Source organism: Salvia splendens, chromosome 4 (genome assembly GCF_004379255.2).
Source record: "Salvia splendens isolate huo1 chromosome 4, SspV2, whole genome shotgun sequence".
Classification (NCBI taxonomy): Eukaryota; Viridiplantae; Streptophyta; class Magnoliopsida; order Lamiales; family Lamiaceae; genus Salvia; species Salvia splendens.
In genome coordinates, this window is record NC_056035.1 from 38,419,874 (window position 1) to 38,447,466 (window position 27,593).

Here is a 27,593-nt window from a genome sequence, read left to right on the forward strand (position 1 = left end):
GCTAAAAATTTGATTAAGCTTTCACTCATTTTATCTTATAAAAGTGACAATTCAATAAAAAGTTAACAATTATTAGTAATAATAAAGCGTAACTCAAGTAGCTTTAGCTAACGAACCACAAGATTCTCCGTATTTTAAGTTAAAAAGAGGTCTTTTTTCCAACACATCTCCGAGAAATCTTGATTTCGAATTTGGATGCAAGTGAGTATTTACGAGAGGTTTGGATTCAGTCTCATCCCCGTGTTTCAAGTTAACATGAGGTCTTTTTCCAACACTAGCGAGAGATTTTAGGTTCAATTAAGTGAGTATTTTTCCAACATTTTACGAGACGTTTTTGGGTCATTCACATCTACTTACATGCGAGTATTTTCCTAAAACTTATGTGGTGATAGTGTCTAAATTAGTATTTTAAATAAATTTCATATGCAATTCTAAAAAATTAATAATCATTATTCATAACTTGATATAAAATCACATGTGTCCTATGTCCGACAAATTACATTTATTTTTTATGTCTTTTTCAAGGAAAGGATAATCAAACACTCGTTTAAAATCTGGTAGTATTAAATTCATGACACTATAATTTATTAATAATAGAATATACATATTGATATTCGTGTGCATAAATATAGATGCATGTGTAGTTTATAAAACCAAGCTACCTTGAAGACCGTTGAGAACAAGTCTGAAGACCCAAATGTTGGTTGGTGTCACCTTGATTTTCGGTTACATTTGAATCCTTACAACCTTTTTCCTCTCCTAAGCACAATCACAGACACAATTAACCTCTTTTATAAGGGTTGTTCCTGCTGCAAAATTTTCCACATTTGGAAGTGCAATATTACTATGCATTCTTGGGCATCTTCTTCACTGAGAAAAACCGAAGCACAGATCAGAGTTCTTGCAGCCAAGAGTTTGGGTTGTCGTCGTTCTCTTTCCACCGAATCAAAGGTGGAATCATCAACAAGATTCGATGGGAACGAATCGCCGTTTCTGAGATATGGGGTGGTGGTTGCGGCTGCTGCCTCCGGCTTAGGCTTTTATTGTTGCTCTTCGCTCAACGGTGGAGGATCGTCCGTGTCGTATGCTGATTCTGGAGCACGGCCTGAGAAGAAGAAGACGTTCTTGTTTACGGGTATAGACACAATCTTCCCTCTTCAATATGCACAACTGGTTAGCAATCCATCATCAGTAATGGCAACAATCAATATTTTATCATCAAGAATTGGATTCAACTTCTAGCTAAGCATTTTGAGGAAGAATATAAAACAAATTTAAAGAAAAAGGGTCAAAAAGTGGAGATATGATGAACACCAAATAAGATGGTTGATGATTATGTATGATAACACAAATAGCATTTTTTGCCCATTCATTCGTTCATTCGATGGCACTGCATCCTTGTAGGGTCAATGGCCGTTGCTTTTAATATTTCTTTGCTCATTTCAGATACATACAGGAGAAAAGTTTTCTTCAAGTATGAGAAACGGATTAGAACACGAAGCCCTCCCGAAAAGGTAAACTTATCAGCTATACTAGGATGCACCTGTCGACTGTTATACTATATCTTTTCATGTTGATGCATACAAGATGCTGATAGATGTTGGCTTAGCAAGCAACTGTACCTGTAAAAGGAGAAGCAATACAAAAATGTAGCAGAAATTATAAAATAAACACATTTCAGCCTCTGATCCGTCCATGTATCAGATATGATAATGCTTGAAGCAGATCCTAAAAGGCCGGAGCATTAGTGACTCAACTTTATTTTACCCAATTAATACCCGTAAGTGTACAGGGTTATTGTAGCATTTAGCAAGCAAGAGTATATCGTATCTCACACAGACAATTAAGTGTAAACCTAACTACCACAAACAAATTTCAACTACTATCCCGACAATCAGGAAATTTTTGGATTTTGAAACTAGCAACTACCAAAAGCATGTAAATTTGGAGATTAAATTAAAGCAATTAAGCAAGTTGTGCAAGATAATGGAGAAATATGCAGAATTCAAGGATCCGATGCGCAACTCATAGTCTAACCCAATTGAAATAGATTTACCATTTAAAGTCTTCAGAATTGTTGAATCAATCACAATTGTAGATTAAATCCCTCCTGAGGTGAGAAATCCATAGATTAGGTGTAATAATTGAAGTCCCCTTCTAATTCTTAGACCTAACTCCTAACAGTTTGATTAGATTAATAATCCCACTCAAAATCTCAACTCTCTCCAGTTCTATTGAATTAAAGTGTTAATTATTCTTCTTTCAAGATTAATTATTTCATCTCTCGATTACTCTAAGAAACTCTAACACTCCCAATTGGTAATCAAGCAATTGATAGGAAAAAACACATGAATAATTCAAACAATCACAAGAGCAAGATAAAACGAAGTCAATTGGATTAAAACTATGAATCAATGCATCTTCACCAAGAATTCTACATTAAAAATTTAGCTACTCATATTCATGGAGAAAACCAAGTTTAACACAAAGTATTCCATCAAAAACATGAAAGATAGATACTAAGAACTCCTGTGGAATGAATTTATCTAATGAAGCTTCAATCTTCCGATCTAGAGTCTTCAATTTTCAATTCTCTCTCTCAAAGGTGTTCTTGGGGTGTGTGTAGAGTGTCGTAGGCGGTAGGTGTAGAATGAATTTAACCCTGGCCTTTTTCTCCTTAAAAAATCGTGTTTCAGTAAAATTAATTCGCCAAAACAGAGTACCCGGCCGGGTGAATATACACATTATTACACTGTAAATTCACCCGGCCGGGTGGTCATTTTCGACCCGTTTCTGACTCTCCAGCGCTGAATTTGAGACACCCGGCCGGGTGAATTTACAGGGTAATAATTCACCCGGCCGCGTGAGATTTTTTGGACAGTGCAGTGTTCGTAAAACGGCCATAACTTCTTCTACGGGACTCCGATTGAGGCGTTTAAGATACCCACGCGAAGCTCTTTCGAAGACGAAGAGAATGATATGCATCGGGGGACTGATTGGACTTCAAAATCTCCAGTAAAACTGTCTCAAACCAAGACTGTTGCACATCGACATATTTTGTACCTTTTTCTACACATTCTTAACAAAATGGTCAACATACCAACATAATAGAGAAGTAGATATAAACACGCCTTATAATAGACGAAAAATGATCAAATTCATACAAAACCACCCTCTAAAACCATGTAAAATCCAAGTATGTCAATTAGTGTAGGCATATTTTGGTATCATGCAACGTACCTAATCAATCTTAACTTTTGAGTGTACTTTTTCAAGGTGTTCGAGTACTTTGCATCGTTCAAATCTCCTTCCGGGGAAGTGTACATGACAGCATCAGACCTGATGAGAGCAGTGGTTCCCGTGTTTCCTCCCTCTGAAGCAGACGTTGTTAGAGGCGGATACCTGAAAGGCGAACTCATCAGCAGCAAGCTGCATTGTCCTCCTCCTGAATTCTTTATGCTGTTTGACACCAACAACGACGGCCTTATATCATTTCCAGAGTTAGTACTATCACATTACATTCATCACATAAAGCCAACTTTCTGTGATTTTTTGAACTTTCTTTGCTGTAGGTACATCTTCTTTGTTACAATATTGAGCATACCAGAATCGAGCTTTTCTGTTGCATTCAAAATGTTTGACCTTGACAATGACGGGTACAACTCTTCTTCAGCATCCAACTAAAGTTTAATACAACTGAAAGCAGAAGATCTCATCATTTTGCCTCAACTTATAATATGGTTAAGGAAAGATACAGAACCATACCTTCTTTTTAGTTGTTTGATGAACATTTTCCTCCCTGCAGAAGTATAGACAAGATAGAATTCAAAAAGGTTATGACACTTATGCGTAGCCGAAACAGACAAGGAGCTTCACACAGAGATGGAATGAGGTTAGGGATGAAAGTTTCAGGTTCTGTGGAGGAAGGGGGTCTCGTCGAGCGCTTCTTCGGGAAAGATGGGACTCGGCGCCTTGAACACGACAAATTCGTAGAGTTCTTGAGAGACTTGCAAAATGAGGTATTGTTTCCCAGGGAACTCAATCAGGTATGTACCTGTACTACACTAACACATTGATTTTGCGAGGCTCTGGACCCTCCGCCTATCGCAAAATCAACATGTTATTGTTGTACAGGTACAAGCCTGGAGTAATTTCCCTCCGATTCCCTTCAACTCTTATCCCATCAGTATCTGCATAGACAATGATGTGATGAACGTGCTTTCTATTTACAGATGCTGCGGTTGGAGTTCGCACATTATGATTTCAAGTCACAAGGGACCATCTCTGCCAAAGATTTTGTGCTATCAATGATAGCATCTGCTGACATGAGATACATAGACAAGTTTCTTGATCAAGCCGAAGAGCTGGGAAATGATCCCTCCCTCAGTCACCTGTGCATTACATTTGAAGAATTCGAGAATTTTGCAATGCTTCGGAAAAGATTGAAGCAATTCTCCTTAGCCCTATTCAGTTATGGCAAGGTGAACGGCCTGCTGTCAAAGCAGGATTTCAAAAGAGCTGCTCGTCAAGTATATAACTACTCCCTCTTTTGCTCTAGATTTAACCTACCTGCTATTATTCTTGCACACTTCAGTGATTTCCAAACTCTTGTGTAAGGTTTGTGGCATCTCCCTCTCTGATAAGGTGGTTGATCTGGTGTTCTACGCATTTGATCTGAACCGGGATGGTAGCTTAAGCTCAGACGAGTTCCTGAGTGTTCTGGAGAGACGAGAAGCAGACATCTCTCAGCCGCAGGAGGCGGGCCTTGCAGGTCTGATATCTTGCTGGTTAGACTGCACAAGAAACTGTTCTTCAAAGAAGTTGCTCTGATCAAGCAGTGAAAACCGTATATTGTACAGAAACAGGGATGATTACTATTGAATTGCAAACACCCTTTTTTCAATATAGATAATTGCATGTATCAATTGCCATCTTTTTATGTGGTGTTGAACTATATTTGCAGGAATGTAGTCTACTTTGTAAGACAGTTCAGTGAAGATGTATAGACTTGAGATATATAAACTTCCAACTATTAGTTTATATGATTCATGCCTTTATATTTAGCATAACACCACAACCTATCATAGTCAATAAACTGCCAATAGATGCTGCATTATACCAGGTAAATACAATGAGCATTAATACATGTAACTCTGTTGTATATATATTTGATTTTATATCAACTGTTCAAAAACTATTTATTGTCAGCAGCATCAACTCACAACCAAGTGATTTCAGAGACCCGCGGATACTATTTGAGGTGTTACTTCAAGGAATATTAGTTGTTTTTACTATCAAAACTGTAGGCAAAAATTGATTGTCACAACAAGCGTCCAGTGTGCTAGGGCAGCATAAAACAAAATTTTCAATGTTCGATATAAATGACTAAGTTCTGTTTGAAGCAGAGCGGGATTCTTAATCTAGGTAGAAGGATTGGTCTTTTTGGCAACCAGCTCACATGTACTAAATACAAGAATCTGGAGAACATGTACTAAATACAAGAATCTGGAGACCTGCGATTCATGGGGAAAGTACTGACCCGGATAGGGTACCAAGAGCATTCTCAAACTAAGAAAACAAGATAAATGACTTCTCTAAAAATCAGTATATCGGAAGAAAGTGTACTCAATGTATTGATCTCTCAAGCAATTAAAAGAATTGATTGACAACTTATAGTATTGGCAAATAGATACAGAGGACTTCTGTTTGTGGGAATCTATGGCACCAATGACTAAATAGACATTAAATTTGAACAATGGATCTCAAAACTTACTAACAAGGACATAGTTATATCGTATGGAATTAGGTATCTAACTATCTATAAACAAGCTCGTCAGTAGTCATTGCTTGTCCCATCATATTTCTCGAGTTCACAGAACATAATTTCAGTGTAGCACAGACTCATAGCTTCTGCAGAGCATCCATAAATAAGTTTTGATCTGCTCAAGTGATACTTATGAGAATGCATCCATTTTAAATTTTTAAATAGCTGGTATTATTTCCTAATACTAGTTTAGCTAGAAATTCATATAACCAGAGTAGAATGCACATGAAGTAATGGAGGACCAGTACTCATGTGCACTGGATATCGTATACCACTCTTAACCATGTTACCACATCCAAACCTAATGGCATCTGATTAATATCTCCAAGTGCTCCTTCCTACCCTACAGACGGTACCAGACACCCACCTGACCTCTTCAGAAACTAAAAACGGAACAGAATCTGTCATCGGTGCTAGATATGTAGTATCTCTTACATTTCCTTCCTTTCTTATGCAAAACACAGAGCACTTTTTAACCACATTTTCAGATATCTAATTGGCGAAATGAAACTACTGTAAAAGAAAGTACAGGATACAAAAAACAACGCCAGAAATGCATTTCAAAATTTAGAGCAGTTGAACAACAAGCTTTCCTATCTTAAACAAGCACTACAAGATTTTACTATCTCTGACTTACCCGAGTAAAGTGTGAAGTAAGTGCGTCCCGAATCCTCATCCCAATCTCACTGTCCTCCCCATCAAACTCCGTAAAGTCCCTCTCCTTACAACCCTCAACACTTTCCTCGGGGAACACCTCGCTGCACTTGATGAGAAAATTGTGCAGCAAACAACACGCAACAACGACAAAGGGGAAAGCCTCAATGCATTGCTCCTTCCATTTCCTCCCCACAAGCTTCCACTTCTTCTTGACCTTGGCAAAAGCCGTCCCCACCAACTCCATACCTTTGCAATGCACCCCATTAAACTCCATTTCCGAAGAGCTCAACTCCCTATTCTTGCCACTGTATGGCGTCAGAAGCCAAGGGCGAAGTGGATAACACGAATCACCCAATAAATACTGAGGAATTACATTGCCAGAGTTCAGTTCGAAAGATGGTCCATTGAGATACTCTTTAGACTCCTCAACCCCAGAAAAAAGCTTCGATCGCTTCAACACATCTTCCGGTTTTAGGCTCCCCGGCCAACCAGCAGAGACATCCAAGAACCTCCCTTCCGAGTCCACCAAAGCTTGAACTAACAAAGACCTATTTTCTGTGCTTTCCAATTCGAACTTTTCAACCCCCAAAACGCCACAGCAATTGGGAAGAGAAATCCATCCAAATCCCACTATAATTCTGTTGATGTCAGAGTTGAATTCAAACAAATGACCGAGATTCTCCACGATAGCTCTGCAGACTGAATAAAACGCGATGCAGGCAGTCCGGGAGTCGAGAGAGAAACGGCACGAGACGGCGGAGAACGAGGCCGAATGAGATAATCGGAATAGGGTTGCGGCGAGAGCGGCATTGGGGAGCAAGGGGTGGAGAGATGAGGTGAGAGAGGGGGTGAGGAGGCGAAGGAGCAGAGTGAAAGACGGCTTAGAGAGGTTGAAGAATTGAACCCAGCGCGGATCGTAATCGGGGCAAGTGGCCATGAAGCGGTCGAACCAGCTCTGCTGAAGCGGCGGGGAAGGGGGCGGGCTGGGAGAAGGGGGTGTGGGGATGGAGACGAGGGAGAGGAGGTGGAGGAGGGAGCGGGAAGTGGAGGAGAGGAGCGATTCTAGGGCTAGGGTTTGGGAGGGGAGGAGGTGAAGGTCGTGGCGGAGGAGGAACGAGCGAGCGGCTGAAGTGGCGGAGATGAGCGCCGGGATCGCTGTGGAGAGGTGTTTGTGGTGGCTGGATTGGGGCTCGGTTTTCAGCCTTTCCTTCTTGCTTTTCCGTCGGCCGCGGTGCCTATTGGTGGCTACGCCGGCGGTGGTCATCGCCGGTGGCGGTGGTCGATTTAATTTCCCGATTTGGGGCTCATCAAAACTATAGTAATCCCTCTTTGAATCTTTCGTGTCATTTTGCTATTATTCTACTTTTGAGGGCTAAGATACAAATTTCAAAAATATCAACTTTGCATCTCATTGTGATTTCATTAGTAGAATTTTCGTAATAAAAATCAATAGTAGGATATTTCATCTTTTAAAACATTGCAACTTTGCATCCTGAACAATTTCTACTTTATAAGTCGCTCCGGTGGTCATGTAGTGCACATGCCCATTGTGTGGCCATCCACACTGGCATTGTTTGCGCTTTCTTGGTGGATGCATGATAGTGGATGAGGCTTGAAGTGAAGATGAATGAGAAGATAAGAGATCTTCCGAGAGAATAGTTACGTAAGGTCATCCACAACTCTTGAGCAGTATAATACTATTAATGTATTCTTAAATGTTATGAGTGTACAATTCTTGGGGATTGGGCAACATACTTATGCAAAGCAAGCATGCTCATACACTTCATTTATTTTGATTGGTGCTTGAAGAAAAAAGTACAATCGTACTATTTATTAATCCCTCCGTCATACTCAATATATTCACATTTTTTAGTGGTATAGAATTTTAAGAGAAATTATTAGATGAGACAAGTAGAGAAAGAAAATATAGTTAAATATTTTAATTAAAAAAATGAGAAAAGAGAGATTTATTTTAAATATGAAAAATGGAAATTGTTAATTTATTAAGCTTAACTTATTTAATTAATTGCCCACCAAAATTTAAGGTGGCCCAACTTATTTGCATAAAATTGGCCCAATCACTTCGATCGTCTTCTTCATCCTTCCCCAACATCAGTTTATTCCAACCCCTCCCCTATACGGTTTCGGGTGAAGTTGAAGTTGCCGTGGGATCGGAGAAAGGTCGAAAATGAAGTATTCTGGTATGTGTATTAATGAAATACTATATGGCATCACTGCATAAAATCTCGCATTTCTGGTTTTTAAAAAGATGATGAGTTTGGAATTTAAGGTAGTAATACAATTTATCTAATCATACACTGATTGATTGAGTTTGTGGTTTGAAAACATTGTACCATAAACTTAACTTGATTGATTGAGTTTGTGTAGACAGGGCCTTATGAGATAGTACGAGGTGGACTGTAGTGATGAAGTTTGTTCTCTTACCTTGGAAACCCGAATTAGTCTTCACAGGCACTTCTGTTATGGGCATTAACGCCCATAACATGAAGTTGTGCACTCATGTGGTAAGCCATTGCACGCCCTCTTCCGTCCAACAACACCGTGCACCTTATCATCGTTCGTTTCTCTGTCAAGGACTCCTGGGATTCCATCCAGAACAATGACCATTTCTCCATTGAAGGCTTCCTGGACATGGTGAAGCAGGTGTGGTCACATAGAGTTTTCGCCTTGGTATGCTGCATTACGCCTAGTATTTACCCTTTCCTGACCTTCTGTGGGAGTTTTCAACTGTGCAGCTTCGTGTTTACAAGACTCCGGATGTGGAAACACCAAGATATCGGATACTAAAAAGAACTGCGAATTATGAGGTCCCCTGCTCCTTTACCTCATTGATGCAAGTTTTCATGTTTAGTGGCTGTTTATTTGAGATGTATTGCAAGTGAGAAAGTAAGATCCTTTTACAGCTGTCGAAGCAAGTGGTGACAAGTTGTCTCTGGTTCGACCGGCTTCAGTTCTGTGGCTGGGTACGCGTTTTTCGCTCGTTCATTTTGTTCTTAAGTCTCTGGATGATTTGATATTGAGCAGTTTGCCAGCTCTGAATGAAGCAGAAGTCAGTTTGAGGAAAGTGGAGGAAGGTATAGCTGCAGTGTTGAAATTCAGTGGAAAGGCAGATGAGGAGATTTTCCGAGACAAGGAAAAGTCCCTGAGGCAAAATCTTGCGGCCTTAGAGGTCAAGAGGGTTGTTTGGTAGCACGTTATAACGACCCAAGGAGGACGTGGAGCTTTGTAATGGTAAGCTAAGGGTGGTACTACTTTCGTCTATTTCTTCGTCTTTTGTCTGTTGTTTTCGAGCTTCCTGCTTGGCTACAATGCTGCAGAGAAAGTGATCAGTGAACAAAACATCTTAGAATACTGATCTTAGCTTTTTGAGATTTGCAAAAGAGTGTCTGATTCTGTGTTGTTTCGTGTCGAATCTGCTGGTCTCGAAGAGGAATGAAGTGCTTATATGGCTTGAAGAGTTTATGCTGGAATGAAGGAGAGGCTGCATTGCTTGTGACAGAGATTTTACATCTGGATTTCTGTTTATTTTGTGCTAGATGTAATGTTACATTGAAACATGTGTGAAACCTTTGATGGTGTAATGGAAAAGAATTTGGGAGTTGTAGACATCTTCATGTTGTTTGTGATGGATTATGGTTTCAAAATCAGTTGATATTCTGTGTATGCATTGAACAGTTCTTTTTATGTTGTTCTTTTTATGTTGTTCTTTTTGTTACAGCAACGAAAGAGCCAAAGCTCTAAAAGAAAAAAATTACATAATGATCAAGCGTGGTTGAGTCATTCTTAGTGGAATTTCAAGAACTTAGTCACGATTGAACCTCAATTAATCACTAAATTGTGTAACCTAATTCGCTTCTCGATACACATGTTTAAATATTAATTCAATTATGCATTATTTTGTATTTTCATTATGTGTTTCGTTAATTATGTAGGAGTATTTTTTTTTGTTTAGTGTAAAAACTGGAGTATTTTTTATTCATAAATTTTAATTATACTATTACTATATAATTAAGAAAAATAATAATAAATGTGAATGGAACAACAATTTTTTTTTGGCGCACACTGAATTCATACGAATTAACATTAAATTTTTCCATGCACATTAATTTCATACGATAAATACTGGTCAAATTTTATTAGTAATAATTTAGGGAAGAGGGAACATCATTTTTGGTCCACGAACTTTGCCAAAGTATCATTTTAGGTCCGTGAACTTTGAAAATATCATTTTAGGTCCGTGAACTTTGAGTTAGTATCATTTGAGGTACTTTTTACTATTTCCAAATTTTTTTGGACGAAAATACCTTTAATATCTTAAATTGTATATATTTTTAATAAATTTATCATATACTCATAATTTTTTATAAATATCTTTACAATATATTTTTGACAAATTTTCTAAATATAATTTGACCTTAAATATTATCACTTAATTTTGTGACATGCAAGTAAAATTGCTTCTTCAATTTTTTATATTATTTTTTTAAAATTGAATAAAGAACTTTTCTTTAATAATAAAAAATTGAATAAAGATCTTTTCTTGCATGTCACAAAATTAAATGATAATATTGAAAGTCAAATTATATTTAGAAAATTTGTCAAAAATATATTGTAAAGATATTTATAAAAAGATCTTTATTCAATTTTTTATTATTAAAGAAAGTTCTTTATTCAATTAAAAAAAATAATATAAAAAATTGAATAAGCAATTTTACTTGCATGTCACAAAATTAAGTGATAATATTTAAGGTCAAATTATATTTAGAAAATTTGTCAAAAATATATTGTAAAGATATTTATAAAAAAATATGAGTATATGATAAATTTATTAAAAATATATACTTTTAAGGTATTGAGGGTATTTTTGTCCAAAAAAAACTTGGAAATAGTAAAAAGTACCTCAAATGATACTAACTCAAAGTTCACGGACCTAAAATGATATTTTCAAAGTTTACGAACCTAATGTGATACTTTGTCAAAGTTCGTGGACCAAAAATGATGTTCCCTCTTTAGGGAATTATGGATGTGGGCCCTCGGCCTTTGCTCCTCAAGTTACACAAATCAAAAATGATGATCAACAAAATCATACGTATATATAAACCCTTTTTGTATCTCTAATTCCGTTCCACATTGATTGCGATGGTGATGGTGAAACTCAAAATTGGCGGGGCATGGAGTGGTGTGTTGGAAGTGGAGCTCGACGTCTGGACTGTCGCTAGGCTGCGCCAAGAGCTCCTCGATCGATCCGGCTGCGCCTGCCTGAAACTCATCTCCGCCGGCAAGGTTTTAAAAGACGGCGAAAGCGAAGGCTCCCAAAACCTGGCCCAATTGGGGCTTAAAAACAACTCCAGGATTCTGGCCACCAACATTCCCGTTGATCAACACGGAAACTCCATCAAAGAAGAGTTTTTGGCGGAGGAAGAGCGCGGCAATAGGCTTGCTAGACTCAAGTAAGCGCGTGTTTCTGTTTAATTTTGGGTTTTGGGGGAAGTTACAGTTGCTCGACGTGGGGGTTTGTGGGGGGTTTTGAGACGTGTTTGATTGCATGATCGTTTGATTATGGTTTATTTGGGGATTTTTCACGATCAAGATGATTTTTATGCTTGTGTTTGTTGAGGTTTTAGGGCTCGATGTCGCGATCATTATAAATTTAGATGGTGTTTCTTGTGTTTTGGTGATCCTGACTTGATTTCTCTGACTAATGTTACTGTTTTTTTCTTATTTTTTAAGTCGTCTTTAATGGGTGAAGATTTCTATTTTTGTCAAAAATCCATTATAGTATGTGTATTTGAGTGCATATTGTTATGGTTGGTGGTTCTAAATGGGAAGTTTTGCCTTTTTGGTATTTTTGTTGAGAAATATGCTTAGAGTTAGCTTCTTGGTATGATTGGTTCTCCTTTTTGTAGGATTGTAGTTCGATTACTGTGCAGTACGTATCAGAACGTCAAAAAGATGATAAGAGTGTCGTTTAGTGGCATTGGTCACCTAATTAAGACAGCAGATTCTTGCATTTATAACACCATTGGAATTTCAGGACAGCTGCCGCTAACTTGGCCACCAGACATGCTGATGGTTCATTACCTGTTGAGGACTTCAATCTAGAGCTTGAGAATCAGAATGGACACAAGGTGCACTGGGGGTCGGAGACTGACCAACGGTACAATTGAGTAACTGATAGTGTTGTTGAATGTGTTTGAATGTATATCTGACATCTAAAAAGGTGCTTTTGTTTCTCTAAAAATGTTTGATTACATGTTTAGGGCAATAATGATGGGTCTTATGCTTCATGCAAATGGAAAAGCTCTTATGAAAAAGGGAAAATATAGAGATGCATTAGAAGTTCTCAACATGGGCGAGGTGAGTCTATGTTGCAGTATCTCATGCACCAACACAATATGGAAATAACAAATGATGGAACTTATCTTTTCTTCAACTCATGTAGACCTGAATATTCAGGGTTACCTTTATTATTGATAATGCTTATGCTTAACTGCAATTTTACTTCAACAAAATATATGTAGAATTTTATTAATTCTCTTTTAATTTATGCACGCATTCTCTGCAGAGCAATCATTTTTTTTTCACTTTAAAGGTTCAGAACCTAACTGGAAAACTTGGATCGGTTTCCAACTTTCATTATATAATTTTGAATGCCTTGATCTGGGTTTGAAGGTCTTGTGATCTATAGGAAATAATAGAAAGAAATCAAACAAGAAAATTACATCTCATATTGCATGTTTATCAACCAATTGCCATATTTAACTGAACTTTGTTTCTTTTAGGAATCATTTTCTCTCTGCAACCCAAACCTGCTTGAGGTAAGGCCCTCCAGTTATAGGTTAGTTTAGTATTTTGGCATAAAAGTATTTTCCTTTCCGCTCATGCTAACTTGATGAGCTTTGTTATCATTAATTTTTGTTTGATTATGGAAGTTTTGTTTAAACTCAGTTTGTTCCCAACTACACCAGACATTGTAGATGTATCACATTAAATAGTTCGTCTTTATTTTCTTCTATCTTGATAGAAAAATATGATGCGTGGATATTAAATGAACTTGGAATATATTTATGCAAGACTACTATAAAGATCACATCTTTTGTAGCATACTGATGTAACATTGCCTTCCTGTATGGGTCCCAGATGGTTGATAACGTATCAATTCTTCAAATAGACTTGGTCTGGTGTTATTTTATGCTCCGTGATATCAGTTGGCTATCAGTAGCAGGGATTCGCCTTGAAAAGGCCAGGGAAGGTATTGAGCGTGCTCATGGCAAGGAATCTACTCGCATCAGAATTCTCCAAGGACATTGCTTCCCTGAGCTAGCTTTGTGAGTCATCCATCATCACCCTCATTATCTTGTTACCGTTGCAGCACATTGGTCCGCCATATTCATTGCATTTATGTCAATTTTGTAGACACTTGAGAATGGAGTTGTTAGAAGGAGTGATTGCATATCACCGTGGTCATTTGCAGAAATCTAAGGACGCCATGAGCTCTGCCCAAACTAGATTCCTCCAGGTTAATTGGTCCTACATTTTATATTTATACCCCATCCATGCTTGTTATGGTCAGTGTTGGTACGTTCATGTTTGTCGTTGACGCGTATATTAATATCTTCTTTGACAATACAGAGTGGTTTTTTTTTCTGCCTGCTAATGTTTTATGGTTATCCTAGTCATCTCACTATTAATTTACACCTCGATCTCTTCTACTAATTTTCGAATGACTACTACTTGATGACGAACTGGACTTGTTCTCTCTCCAACAAAAAAATAATAAAACAAAATAGGCATTTTTCCCTTCAGCTTGAAATTGTGCTCCCAAGGTTGATTCTGGAAAATAATTGAAAAGACTCTTCATTGTGATGATTTCTGGTTAGTTTCTCATGTCAAAAAGTACCACTTGAATATCAGGTCCCTTCAGCTAGGTAAGTGTCCCTAAAAGTTGCTTATATGTCCATAGAGTATACCCACTTGTGCTTAACAAGTTCAAAATTTGCGTGCTATCATAAAGAGTCTGCAACTTTATTCCCACCAAACGTGATTCTTCATACAAGTCGTTCTTTCCTGAAATACATTAACACTTCATATTTCTTCTGACAATTTAAGTTCCATCTAATCCATGACTCCTAGCTCAACTGGTTGAGAAGGGAGGCAAGGATACCGCCCATCCAGGAGGTCTTGAGTTCGAATCCTGGATGGTGCAACCTGGGATTAATTTCCCCTGTGGGCCTTTACAAGGCTTGTTGCCTTGGGGCTTGGCAAGCTGATGAGCCTTGACCCGTCCGGGACAGCGCTGGTCTACGGGTCGAACCCGTCGGAGGGTGGCTGGTCTACGAGCCTGACCGAGGCTAGTTCACGAGACCGAATCCGGCTGGAGGGAGGCTAGTTCACGAGCCACGAGGGTTGGGAAGGGCTAGTTAGCTTGCCAAATGTATCACGAACTCCGATGTATGTGTGTGTGTGTTAAAAAAAAATTTAAGTTCCATCTAACAGCTTCAGGTACCAGATGAATCCCTGTCCTTTTTGCTGAGCATGGGGTATAAAGAAAGTGAAGCAAAGCGGGCTCTCCGCATGAACAATTTGGATGTTGGACGTGCTCTTGATTTTATTGTCGAGGAGAAAGCTAAAAGGACACAGAAACGGAAGGAGAATCTTCAGAGGCAGAAGGAAATATTGTGGGTTTTAGACTTGATCATGCTAATTTTATGATTATGCTAGATGCAATGTCTTGACATATACTGTATGCAGAGAGCAAAAGACATATGGAACGACGCCCCTTAACAAAGCTGTGAATCTAAGCAATCTGAACCAATTGGTCACCATAGGGTAAGTAGGCCATTTGATTCTAAGAACTTTCTTTATAAAAAAAATTCAAGGCTTAACTTAAACCTTTAGCCGAACATATGTCTTGATTTTGTCACTCACCAAATGTTTAGTTCGCTTAGGAAAGACAATGATATGAATGAGCTGTTTGTCAATTCTGAAACATGTTGATAATCATCAAATTCACAGGTTCCAGAAAGAAATCGCTGCTGAGGCACTTCGTAGAAATGAAAACGATGCTGAGAAGGCTCTGGATGATTTAACAAATCCTGAAACTAATGCTGCCTTACAGGTGAGTTTGCATGTCAACGTCATTTTGTTTCTTATTTTTTTCCCAGATTCCAATCATTCTACTGTTTGAATTGTAGAATGAAATTATATCAAGGAAAAGGAGAAGATTGCGTGCAGCAATAAAAAAATCGACTGAGAATCTTGTAGCAATGGGTTTCGACAAAGCATCAGGTACCTAAAACGAACAAATTTTATAGATATTGTTTGTCTATTGTTCTTCTTTTCTCATTATTTTCAAGTTTTATTTACAAATTTGTCCTGCTGTTCTCAGTGGAAGCAGCTCTCCGTAGGTTTGAATCCGAGGAGCAAGCGTTGAGTTATCTACTTACACAACCAATCACAAACACAGCAGGTGGCGTAGGTGCAGACCACCAAGTTGGAGGATCAACTACTGAAGAAAGGGGCGGCACAGGTAGCGTAGGGGCAGGCCACAGAGTTGGAGGGTCATCGAGTCAAAATGAGCCCGTGGAGAAGAAGAAGCCCGTGGAGGAACGGGACGTAGAGATGGAGGATGAGCTGACTGTGGAGTTGGGAACTTCAGATGCGTACTCGGACTATGATATTGAAGTCACAAAAGAAGGTGAAGCCATCAATGAGTATTTAGCACTGATCAGCTCCGCAGAGAATGCCTAGAAAGTGCCATCTTCCACAGTTTAATGCCTTAGTTTGTTTCCTTTTGTACAGTTTTAGTTCATTCCGATATTATCCTAGTCTACCTTAGGTATTTCGACTTGATAGTTGACTTATTCCTTCCATCACATAAAAGTATACTTTTTTTCATTTTGGTCTGTTCTAAATAAAATAGTTCATTTTCTATTTTTGTTACTTCTTTTGCTCATTCTCTACTAACACAATCCAATAACTTTTTCTTTCCATCTCTTTTATAACTTTACCGCGAGTGAATCGAATCTTCAACGTATTAGTCGGAGGAGAAACGTCATGGCAATTAAAAATTAACAAGATGGCAAAATCAAAATTTTAAGTTTGAAGAACATTTATCTTATCTTGAAATAATTTATGCAATGAAGAAGATACATTGTACGAACAAGAAGTTTCTACTCTGAAAGTATACCGTAAACCTATAGAGCAATACTATTTTTTAAACTAAAGGGCTATGGTAATACAGTTAATACTGAACAATGCCAAGAAAGCTCCAACATTGCTGCCGCGACGGAAACTTCCCCGCCATTTTGTTGACAGAACTCATCTCATGACAATAGTAGCAATTCATGTTGCATATTCTTCTGGTGTGGAAGTAGGGGAATACTCGACATCAGTGACCATTGTTATCTTTCCATCTCGGGAACTTACATCCTCTGTCTGTGTCTTCCGTTCCTCCTTTTGTAGAGCGTTGCAGTGAATGGTGTGTGACACTGGTCTTTCTTCGTTGAATAATCTACATTTCAAATATGAGCAGTTAACAAGAAGCAGAACATAACAGAGATCAGAAACAATCTAGTCTATCCAAGCGGAGATATGCAAAGGACGTACACTAACTTATCGTTAAAACAATCAGTAAATAACCTTTATTTAGAGTATATATCTACACGTCTGTTGCTAAGCAATTTATAAAGATAAATGAGGTGAAGAACTTGTATCTAATGAGATGACAGAATAATGAAATTAAGAAAAAAAACTCAAGAGCAAGTCTACTTTGAATGAAATATCATTCAAATCAACCAATCCCCACTACAGAGAGACAATGCATACATATGTAGTACAAGAGTTACCAGGACAGTCTTACGGGTGCTTGCAAAGTGTTGGGCATTGAAATGTGAGGGCATACTTGCATGTTGACAGCTCTGTAATCGAATTTATCATTGCTCTGGGTTCAGAACACACAAATCTGACCTGAAATTACAAGCCAGGTGATATGATTATCCCGGTTATCGATTTGGGATAGGCACACATTAATAAATATTTACCTCTGTTTCCCTTGGCTGTTTTGTTAAATCACATAGTGTTCCATTATTAAAGATATGCGCATGATATCTGTGTATTGTAACAGTGAGGTTAGAATTTAAGCAACATTTTTCCATATATAAATCTATTTCCATGGAGTCATCTGCATGTAAAACTGAAACTCATACCTTTGAGATGCATCTTTTGAGCGGGGATCCTTCAATATGGATACATCAGAAAGATTTTGATTGTGAGCCTCTGTAGCTTCAGCATCATATAATCCCAAGAAAAATTCTTGAACCACCTATGAAACATGAAAGATTAGATCACATTTACATTGACATGGAATCATGACCAAATATAAATGAGAAGATGCTGTGTACATTTTTCTTTAGAAAAGAGCTACCTTTTCATCCTCCAAATGAATTTGTCGCAATCGACGTTGATAGCAAAACTCGTATGACCACCATCCCTCTTGCTGCACTCAAATATTGTACAATGTAAGACTATCCATATCATAAAAAGAAGGCTGCAAAGTGTACTGAAACCAGAATAATGAAGTCTCCAGCATTTTTCAGAATCAATGAAATTATGAAACCTTAATAACAATAAGATTCTACTCATTTGTAAAAACAACTAAACTTTAATTAAATCCATCTAGTTGTCCATGTTTGTTTCTATTTTAGCAGTGAGAATTTTACCCTGATAAAGCACCGATCTTTCAGAACTTCAAGAAGCTCATCTGGTGTCTTCAGTTTCATATGCGTCTCAGATTCCATGATCATGCTACTTAAGTTCTGTTGAGCAACTGGCTTTCCACTCTTGGATTTCTCAACTTTAGGCAAAAAGCAAAGGAACTTTTCTCCATTCTTGTTGGGCATGATCATGGACTCTTGGTCCTCATCCTGGCAAATATAGAAAATAGCCATAAAAGGTTGTCAGTAAATGCATAAACTAATGATATACTGCATATCTACTCATTTACTGATGCTATGAAGGATTGATGGGGTTCACTGACTTTTCCCTTTACTTTAACATGCTTTTCTGGTCCATTGCTGTATCATAAACGAGAGTAAAAAATGCAGTCCTATAATGAAAAGTGACAAAAACCTATACCATAGAGTAACCATGTAATGGGTTTTGTTGGTTTTGTGAGGAAAGTTACCATTTAATAATAAATGATGGCTCTTTTGAATAACCTATGTGCCTAGGAGTGGGCAATTGTGCTTTACATTCTCTAATTTAAGAGAAAATCAGTGAGGGACACCAGAACTAATGAAAAAATGTTACAACAGACATGAGAAAAAAAACATAAAACATTAAAAGAATCACATAACAAGTTGCCCACTCCTAGGTTATTACAAGATGTTCCACATCTACAAAATGTCAAGTATTGAGCAAGTAGTAGAACGATAGGGTATAGTTCTTACCGACTGAATATCCAAACAAGTTGGATGGTAACTATGGTTTTAAGACTCAAACTGAAAGTGATGACACCATCTTGAAAAATTTAAGCCATGACACACAATCCAAGAAGTTAAATGATAATCTATCAGTCTGGAGATACTTACTGGAGCGAAAGGTGAATCCTCTGTATGAAATTCAATTTTGAATTTTGGATCCCGAGAGCTCCGGCCAAAGTTACTACCTACAATCCAAAGACACGTGTGAAAAGGAGTTGCATTGTATCACAAACTGGTAAAAGATCTCCGCAAGTTAAAAGGAAAGCACACATGCTGCAGTTCCATCGTAATCTCGAATAAGAACATCTAACAAACTACGTTGTCCTCTCAGATATTTGTACGAATTATCTCAAACCAGCCTATAAATTCAATGAACAAATTTGCAAATTATTTAGTTCAAGTTATTATTCTTCCAGCATTGATTTGATAGCTTTACATAGTCCTCCGGAAGCTCCACACATTCCTATATGATACATTGACATTCCTGAAACAATAGCATCAGATTCTTCCAACTCTAAAAAAATTCATCAAATTCTCCAGATTTTAATTTTTCTTTACTGAGATGAAACGATCACAGAAATACTAACAATTTTCGAGTAGCTGCAAATAATGAGATTGAGCAAAATGACAACTTAACAGCAATATAATCTACGAACAACCAGAAAATTATATGTAGTGGTACCTGTATGAGCTGAAATGGTCTGATCGGAGAGTACGACGTTGCATAAGAGGGCAGAAACAAGGAGTGCGCGAACCCACCACCGCGTAAATCTCATGGTTTTTGGTATTTTCCTTTCCGAAGCTGAAACTTTTGAAGCCCTAATTTTAATTATTCCCCAAATGAAGACGGTGATTTGAGCCGCGAACGAGAACAGAGTTGTTCGACTGACCTGATAATAAACATATCCACGTATCCAGCCAATAGAAGTCAGCCACGTCATCAGGCCAACCAGCATGGTCTTTTCTTTTTCATTTTATTTTATTTTATATCGAGATGACGTAAATATCCTTTCATATTTATTTCATTTCATATTTATTTCATTTGATACTCTCTCCATTCATACAAAATAATTTCATTTGTGGACACTACGAATTTTAACAGTAAATAAATAAAGCAAGAGAGATGAGGAGAAAAAAATAGGTAAAGCAAGATAGATAATGAGAAAAAGTAGATAAAGTGGGAGAAAAATTTTCATTTTTGAAATGAGACTGTTTTTCATGGACATTCTAAAATAGCAAAATGAGATTATTTTCCATGGACGGAGAGAGTAGAAATTTATTAAAAAAAAATAGTTGATAGAAGATTATTTAAAAATTAAGAAAAGATATATAAAAGAATAAAGTAGAATGAAGATTATTTAAAAATTAAGAAAAAATATGTAAATTTCACATAGGATATAAATGTGCGATTGATTGTTAGGGTTTGTATACTAGAAATCACCTTTCGAGTGATTGAATACTATAAAACTCTAATAATTATTTTCCAATGAATGCAACAGATTATTTTTGTCATAATGTTGTTATGTTTTACATTTAATGGATGTTTATTGCATGTTTAAATGTATAAGCGAACATAACATAAGTCTAAGTCTTTGTTCTAGTAGACCGGTTGTGGGCTGCGCTCAATTTAAGGTACGCGGTCAGTTCTGAACAAAGAAAAATAAGAATTTCACAACCCAGATAGACCTAGACTACCTATCGTGAAAGGTTGCAATGTCAGTCCGATTATTTCTAAGCCTTATTGAAATATGATGACGTTAGTGTGGTATAGCACTGAATGGATCTAACAACAAGACGAGTCTTTATGCTATCTACTGAAAGACGAGGTCTTGATAATTAATTTCTTAATCAATGTACGTTAGCATTGCGCATACGATATTGAGTATCTACTACTTTGACTTACCAAATGTGCGGGTTTTTCGTCACCCAACGATCCAGGTATATTGGGTAGTGGTGATCATTATCTAGCGGTGCTATGATTGCTATTATGTTGAATCATGCGCGAGGAGAGTCTCGTTTGATAACATCCACAAGAGAAGCTCGAAACAAGGTTTTATTATTCGGAACCTAGCTAGTTGGAGTTTAATTACTCTATGAATAATAAATAAGAGTTTCTTGCTAAGTCCACTCTTGGAGAATAAAATATGTTAATTAATTAAGTCCATAGCAGACATTAATTAATTAATGGATGTTTATGTCTTAAGCGCGGGAAATGAATTAAACAAATAAAAGGAAACTCGGAATACTTGTAATTTCGGATTTGGAAAGGCAGTGCAATATTACTTCTGTAGTGGCTGCTTATAATATTCCAATATAAGCATATATTAAATTGTGGGTTCAATTTAATTAGTAAAAAGCTAATTGGGTGAGGTCATGTCCAAATTCTTCGTTAGATCCATGACTGGGCCCAATATGTGACTTAATATAAATAGGAGAATAAATGAGACAGAAATAACAATTATTATTGCTCCCAATTTTCGTCCCCCCTCCCCCTCAAAAGAGAGAGAGTTCGAAAATTACTTCTTCTGTGAGCTGAGTTCTGTCTTCATTATTCGAGTCCTAGTATTCTGGTGAGATTTGTCCACACAAATATCAGTATACAGTCCGGGACACCAGTCAGAAGATCCGAGGTCGAGTACTGAAGATCTTCACGAGGAGACGAAGCAAGCCATCATCAATTCTTGATTGAATCAACGAGGTAAATTGGCTAATTCAGTAGTAAGCATGTTTTAGGGATTTTATATGCTAAAGCATGTTTTAATTCAAGTTATGAGCATGATACATGTGATAATTACGCGAATAGATTTTGTCTAGATAATCTGCTAAATAGATCAAATTATGTGATCCGTTAGAACATGCACGCTTTCGCTGCCAACCCCTTCAGATGAATCATATGTAATGTTAATCATATTTTAACAAAAGATTTATATTTATAATATTTTTTGAATTATCAAAAGAAATAATCTGAAATTACATTTGTAATATGAGTATTATTGAATAAGGAATAAATTAAAATTACAGTTGTGATCTAAGTGCATTAGTAACGCTTAGCTCTTAACAATCTCATAACTGTCTCATCCCCTCCCATCTAAACAAGATGGTTAAAGGTTGTCATTGCATGTGTCCCATCCCACTGGTACGGGAAGGACGTCTCTTGACGGAGGGTTGAGCCCTGTCTAGCGGGACGACGTGCTAAGGCGACGTGGCACTCCCTTGCCGTTTTTTGTTTTTTGCATTTTTTTATCCTCCAATTCATCCACGGTCATCTATAAATACTTCGTCCATCACATAAATTTTTTCACATCCAAAAAATAATTTCTCACACATTTTTATCTCTAAAAATTTTCATTTGTATTATCAATTCAAGTATAGTTAAATACAGGGGATGAGACGAATCAAACCAAAAGACCCCAAACTCCCACAATTGTTTTAATGGAAATGTTGTTCGCTGCTAGGCCGACACACGATCGCAACGAGTGACACATTACCAAACAATTGAGTTGCTCATGTCTTGTTTGAACATGCCGACAGGGCTAGAAGAATAATTTTATGGTTTTTTATTTTAGGATTTTACTTATGTAATTTTTAATTTTAGAAATTTGTAATGTAATTTTTATATTTTAAATAAATTTTTATTAATGAAATATTTTTTTATGTTAATTATACTTTTAAATTAAAGAATGAAATAGTAGTAGTACTTATGAATAGTTAAGGAATGAATGTTTGCAAATTGCAAGTGACGCCTCTTGATAAGGAGATAAAAAAAATGTTGATCACTAAATAACCAGTACTCTCTCTGTTCCACTTTTGGAATCTCATGAGTTTAGCACGGTTTTAAGAAATATGAAGAAAAGTTGGTGAAATAGTGTTATTAACAAGATGAGTATTAAAGAATGAAATAGTGGTACTAACAAGATGAGTATTAAAGATAGAAAAGTTGCTCATGTTTATATTAATTATACTTTTAAATTAAAGAATGAAATAGTGGTACTAACAAGATGAGTACTAGTATTATTTTACATAATAATATTGTCAAGATGTAAGAAAAGTGGATATCTTGAATGATAAGATGATAAGTACTAGTATTATTTTACATAATAATATGGTCAAGATGTAAGAAAAGTGGATATCTTGAATGAGACTAAGGGGAGTATATAAGACTATAAAATACACAAAATTATAAACATTGCTAATCTATGTTTGAAATTTTATTTATTTATTTATTTATTTATTTAATCTAAACCAAGAAGTAGTCGGAGACCACAGTGAAGCTTAGATCCAAGCAGTAAACAGTGAGCCAGTAAACGAGCTTTCTTCAGATCCCCTCAGATTCCCAAAATTGGAGCCCTAATGCATCAATTAGGTTATACTTAATCAGTCCGATTGTACATATTCAATACAATGGCCAAGCATTCGGCGGTGGCGTCGTTCGTCCCACTCCAAAAGCGGTGGTCGTTGATGATATTATTATGCATCGCTCTCTCCACCGCCGTCGCGTTCTTTATCGGAGCCTCATTCAATTCCTGCAACTCCGCAGAGTACCCTGACCGCCACAATTTCAATGCTCCGGTTCAGTCATTCAACTCCGGCGGCACCACTGCCGCGAAAGAAGAAAACCCACTCGATTTTATGAAATCGAAGTTTGTGCTCATGGTCTCGCATGAGCTCTCGCTCTCAGGTACTTATAATTTTACTGTAATTCATATTTTCTCCGGAATCTTGTTGATAGGAACTTATTGTGAACTGCCCAATTGATCAATGCTGAGATTATGAATTATGACTACCCTCACGAGAAATGCAAGACTTTTAAGGATGATATGATGTGGGCGGGGTTTGATCGGTATTCCTTTTTAGTTGAGATTGTGATTTAGAAAAGCCTAGTTTGTGTTTGTTTAGGTGTTTGGCTAAATTCTCATGTTCATAGCTTTCAGCAATTTTTTTTCTGAAAAGTGTGTTATATTTGAAAATGCATAGCTTGTCACCGATTACTTAGACAAATGCAATCTTTTGGAAATAAATCTGTAAGAGACTGGAATCTAAGTTCATTTAATCATTTTCCTAAATACTTTTGTCAGGTGGACCTTTACTATTAATGGAGCTTGCCTTTCTGTTAAGAGCTGTTGGTACACGAGTTGTCTGGATCACGAATCAGAAACCTGCTGAATCAGATGATGTGGTATTCAGTTTGGAGCAAAGAATGACTGACAGAGGAGTGGAGGTATGATGCAGCTCATAATATTGATTATTGAATCAACCTATTGAGCAGTATTCTTCAACTAATAGTCTAATATTGAATCATAATTGTGATTTTTTGCATCTATTGCAGATCATGTCTGCAAAAGGGCAGGAAACTGTCGATGCAGCTCTTAAAGCTGATCTAGTTATTTTAAATACTGCTGTGGCTGGCAAGTGGCTGGATGCTGTGCTCCAAAAAAATGTTGCTCGTGTACTCCCCAAGGTTTTGTGGTGGATTCATGAGATGCGAGGGCATTACTTCAAACTGGAGTATGTTAAGCACCTCCCTTTTGTTGCAGGTGCCATGATTGATTCACAAACTACTGCTGACTACTGGAAGAACCGAACTCATGAACGATTAGGGTATGCCACTTTTGCATATTATAAGACACTTAGGGTTCTTTTTGGCTATTTCAAGAGATTTTGTTTGTGTAACTGTAACAGAATTTAGAAGAACAATATTCAGTTGGCTGATGATTCTGGTCTTAGCTGACTTCACTATTCTACTTTTTTTTTTATTATTCTTTTGAATAGTCTTCTCTATTCTACTAGTAGTATTATTCAGCCCTGTATCCTCTAATGCTGTAATTTCGCAAGAATTCACTGAATGCATCACATTGGGTACTTATCTTCCAGTTTGTCCTTTCTAAGAGATTAATACATTCTTTCCTCCCAATTGTGCAGGATTAAGATGCCTGAGACCTATGTTGTGCACCTGGGGAATAGCAAAGAGTTGATGGAAGTAGCCGAAGACAGTATTGCTAGAAGGGTCCTTCGGGAGCATATTAGGGAATCTCTTGGCATACGAAAAGATGATCTTCTGTTTGCCATTATCAACAGTATGCTCTTCAACCAGTGAAATCTTAGTTTATCCGTGACTACTTATTGAAATGTTGCTTATGCTCCTTTCACATGAAATTGGGCTCTTTTGATATTATAGATCTTCAACTAAAATTTTAAAATATACATTTAGGTCATATGTTTCTTCCAGATGCTGATTACCAAGAATTTGAACAGCAAATACATGGATTTTAAATGTATTAGTGGGTACAGGGAACAACTATAGACTTGCTTTGTTGCCTAATGTAATAGGAGAAGCATGCTTTGGCTCTTGAAACTGTGGAATTTGGCTGGATAAATAGGTCACTAGACAGTATACTTTGTCAGTTTCTTTCTGCTTCATAGGCTCATGGTTCATTGATGCCTTCAGATTAAGGAGCATGGTTCTTCTATCATTTTTTAGATTGTAAACAATGGAGTTCCCCCATAAAAAATTATGAAAACTGGGTTCACTGTACACCACTGTGTCTCAAGCTTCTATGGGAATTATTATGCCAACTTGCTAAGTATAGCTGATGATACATTTTGGGCTGAACTGTATATACTATGCTTTGAAATTTACCTTTATTTCTAAACTCTTGATCAAGCAATAAATTCCCTATTTCAAAACAAAAAAACACAAAACTAAATTCTGAGCTAGAGTTTCTTTGTTACTGTAGGTGTTTCCCGGGGGAAAGGTCAGGATCTATTTCTTAAAGGTTTCTATGAAGCTCTGCAACTCAGCAAAGAGAGGAAGCTTAAACTGCCACCTATGCATGCAGTTGTAGTGGGTAGTGACTTGGGTGCCCAGACTAAATTTGAAACAGAACTTCGCAATTTTGTTGCTGAGAAGAAAATTCAGGAGAATGTTCACTTTGTGAACAAAACATTAAACGTTGCACCTTATTTGGCTTCAATTGACATTCTTGTTCAAAACTCGCAGGTACTTTAATCAGCACATGTACCTATCTTTTATGTGTTACTCTGTTACAAGGGTGTTTGATTTTCCAATATAATATCATTGTATCATCTTTCTTTGATTAGATCATTATAATGGAATCACGTGGTCTTAATGCTAAGGCAACGTGATGGAAAACATATGGAAAGCCATTTTCTTATGTCAAAATTTTGAACAACAATTGAGCTGTAGTATTGAGAAATATGATCCACTTGTATGTATAGATGAGATTTATTTCTGTTATATTTGTAATTGTAGGCCCGTGGTGAGTGTTTTGGGAGGATTACCATTGAAGCCATGGCCTTTGAGCTGCCTGTACTGGTGAGATTTGCAATATTGTTTTGTGTTTTTTGGCTGTGCATGCAACACATAGGTTTCTCGTAGTTCAGTTATCACATGTATAATACAGAGTCATGGTCATATTACATTTGGATTTTATTATGGAATTACTAGATTCTTATAGTACTATTTTGGGCAGCAAATTAATTTTAGTTGACTGGGTGGGTTATCTTATGAATATCACTGAACTTATATCTCATATTCTTCTAGGGTACTGCAGCTGGAGGTACAATGGAGATTGTAGTGAACGGCACGACAGGTTGGCTTCATCCAGCTGGCAAAGAGGGTGTAACACCCCTTGCAGAAAACATCATTCAGCTGGCCACAAATGTAGATATGAGAAGAACAATGGGGATGAAGGGTTACGCTCGGGTCAAAGAAATGTTTCTGGAACACCATATGTCACATAGAATATCCTTGGTCTTGAAGGATGTTTTGCAGAAAGCAAAGAGATCAATTAATTAACCAAGAAACCACCTTTCCGGTACTAGGCAGACTCTTTCAACTTGCTAACACGATGATAACGTGGATCAGCTTTCATAGATGCTGTAACCTCTCTCTGTGCTATAATGAGAGAAAACGGTTGTGTTAAAATTTAGGTATCACTGGCTCTGAAGATAACGAGAGAGAGCGCACATGTGACATGTCTTCTTTAAATTCTTTTTATGATAGTACATAAAACATGACTGTGGCATGGCTATTTTCTAATAGTTCAATTCTGCAATGTCTTGGACTATATCTCTCTTCCTAATCTAGTGAAAACAATGTGTATGGTACTCATTATCATTCTGTGCCAGATCTGTAATAGTTATTTTGTCATTGCAGGTTATGCCTGCAAAAGAGCATGAAACTTTCGATGCAGCTCTTAAAACGTTTTGGTCATGTGGCTCCAAGACAATTTTTCCTTGTGGTGGATCCAAGCAATGTGAGGCCATTACTTTAAACTGGTTTTGCTGCACTAGCCATGATCGATTCGATGGATGCACCGGGCTGATTGGGGTATGCCACTTTAAGAGTCCTATCCTTGTGTTTGCTTTATGGCCATTTCACATCAATCAGCTGCAGCAAATGCCCAAATAACTGTGTATTCATATTTGTGACTTAAATAGCTCTAGCCATTTCATGTATAAAGTTCTTTGACATATTATTTCATTCTCGCAGCTTCTGCTTTCTGATAAATTTAATTTAATTTAATTTCCTCGTTTATTTGTATATGAGGCTAGATTATGTAATACAGTTCATGTTTGCACTAGCTTCA

General features: G+C 37.1%; 5 protein-coding genes across 9 annotated transcripts; 3 read left to right on the forward strand and 2 right to left on the reverse strand.

The window, feature by feature from the left end:
- The first annotated feature begins 678 nt into the window (after window positions 1-678).
- Window positions 679-6,451, forward strand: LOC121799906 (calcium uptake protein, mitochondrial-like). Of its 2 annotated transcripts, XM_042199424.1 has the most exons (7): window positions 679-1,135; window positions 1,447-1,514; window positions 3,277-3,500; window positions 3,573-3,656; window positions 3,806-4,019; window positions 4,233-4,529; window positions 4,618-6,451. In XM_042199424.1, exons 1-7 carry the CDS (start codon window positions 847-849, stop codon window positions 4,828-4,830), a joined length of 1,389 nt encoding a protein of 462 aa, XP_042055358.1. In that variant the 5' UTR covers window positions 679-846; the 3' UTR covers window positions 4,831-6,451. The 2 variants fall into 2 exon arrangements, with proteins under 2 accessions (XP_042055358.1, XP_042055357.1); XM_042199423.1 differs by having other exon boundaries at window positions 680-1,135; window positions 3,277-3,656.
- On the reverse strand, window positions 4,173-7,849 carry LOC121799907 (protein ALP1-like). Its single transcript, XM_042199426.1, has 3 exons — window positions 6,462-7,849; window positions 4,570-4,793; window positions 4,173-4,490 (listed from the first exon to the last, which is right to left on the reverse strand). The coding sequence occupies exons 1-2, from the start codon at window positions 7,743-7,745 to the stop codon at window positions 4,746-4,748; spliced, it is 1,332 nt and encodes a 443-aa protein (XP_042055360.1). The 5' UTR covers window positions 7,746-7,849; the 3' UTR covers window positions 4,173-4,490; window positions 4,570-4,745.
- Window positions 7,850-11,603: 3,754 nt separating this feature from the next.
- Window positions 11,604-16,457, forward strand: LOC121800286 (NEDD8 ultimate buster 1-like). Of its 3 annotated transcripts, none has more exons than XM_042199860.1 (11): window positions 11,604-11,952; window positions 12,537-12,659; window positions 12,763-12,859; window positions 13,285-13,320; window positions 13,643-13,830; window positions 13,919-14,021; window positions 14,999-15,180; window positions 15,254-15,331; window positions 15,518-15,620; window positions 15,697-15,790; window positions 15,891-16,457. In XM_042199860.1, the coding sequence occupies exons 1-11, from the start codon at window positions 11,642-11,644 to the stop codon at window positions 16,250-16,252; spliced, it is 1,677 nt and encodes a 558-aa protein (XP_042055794.1). In that variant the 5' UTR covers window positions 11,604-11,641; the 3' UTR covers window positions 16,253-16,457. The 3 variants fall into 3 exon arrangements, with proteins under 3 accessions (XP_042055794.1, XP_042055795.1, XP_042055796.1); XM_042199861.1 differs by having other exon boundaries at window positions 15,005-15,180; XM_042199862.1 differs by lacking the exon at window positions 13,285-13,320.
- Window positions 16,458-16,595: 138 nt separating this feature from the next.
- Window positions 16,596-19,842, reverse strand: LOC121801413 (protein OS-9 homolog). 2 transcript variants are annotated; one of them, XM_042200895.1, is made up of 8 exons: window positions 19,667-19,842; window positions 19,093-19,169; window positions 18,223-18,426; window positions 17,928-17,999; window positions 17,710-17,825; window positions 17,545-17,611; window positions 17,364-17,470; window positions 16,596-17,015 (listed from the first exon to the last, which is right to left on the reverse strand). In XM_042200895.1, the coding sequence occupies exons 1-8, from the start codon at window positions 19,758-19,760 to the stop codon at window positions 16,847-16,849; spliced, it is 906 nt and encodes a 301-aa protein (XP_042056829.1). In that variant the 5' UTR covers window positions 19,761-19,842; the 3' UTR covers window positions 16,596-16,846. The 2 variants fall into 2 exon arrangements, with proteins under 2 accessions (XP_042056829.1, XP_042056830.1); XM_042200896.1 differs by having other exon boundaries at window positions 16,845-17,015; window positions 17,350-17,470.
- A 3,386-nt stretch (window positions 19,843-23,228) lies between these two features.
- LOC121801300 lies at window positions 23,229-27,547 on the forward strand. The gene is made up of 8 exons (XM_042200766.1): window positions 23,229-23,662; window positions 24,060-24,202; window positions 24,311-24,582; window positions 24,904-25,058; window positions 25,719-25,981; window positions 26,255-26,317; window positions 26,546-26,819; window positions 27,161-27,547. The coding sequence occupies exons 1-7, from the start codon at window positions 23,386-23,388 to the stop codon at window positions 26,798-26,800; spliced, it is 1,428 nt and encodes a 475-aa protein (XP_042056700.1). The 5' UTR covers window positions 23,229-23,385; the 3' UTR covers window positions 26,801-26,819; window positions 27,161-27,547.
- Window positions 27,548-27,593: the final 46 nt, after the last annotated feature.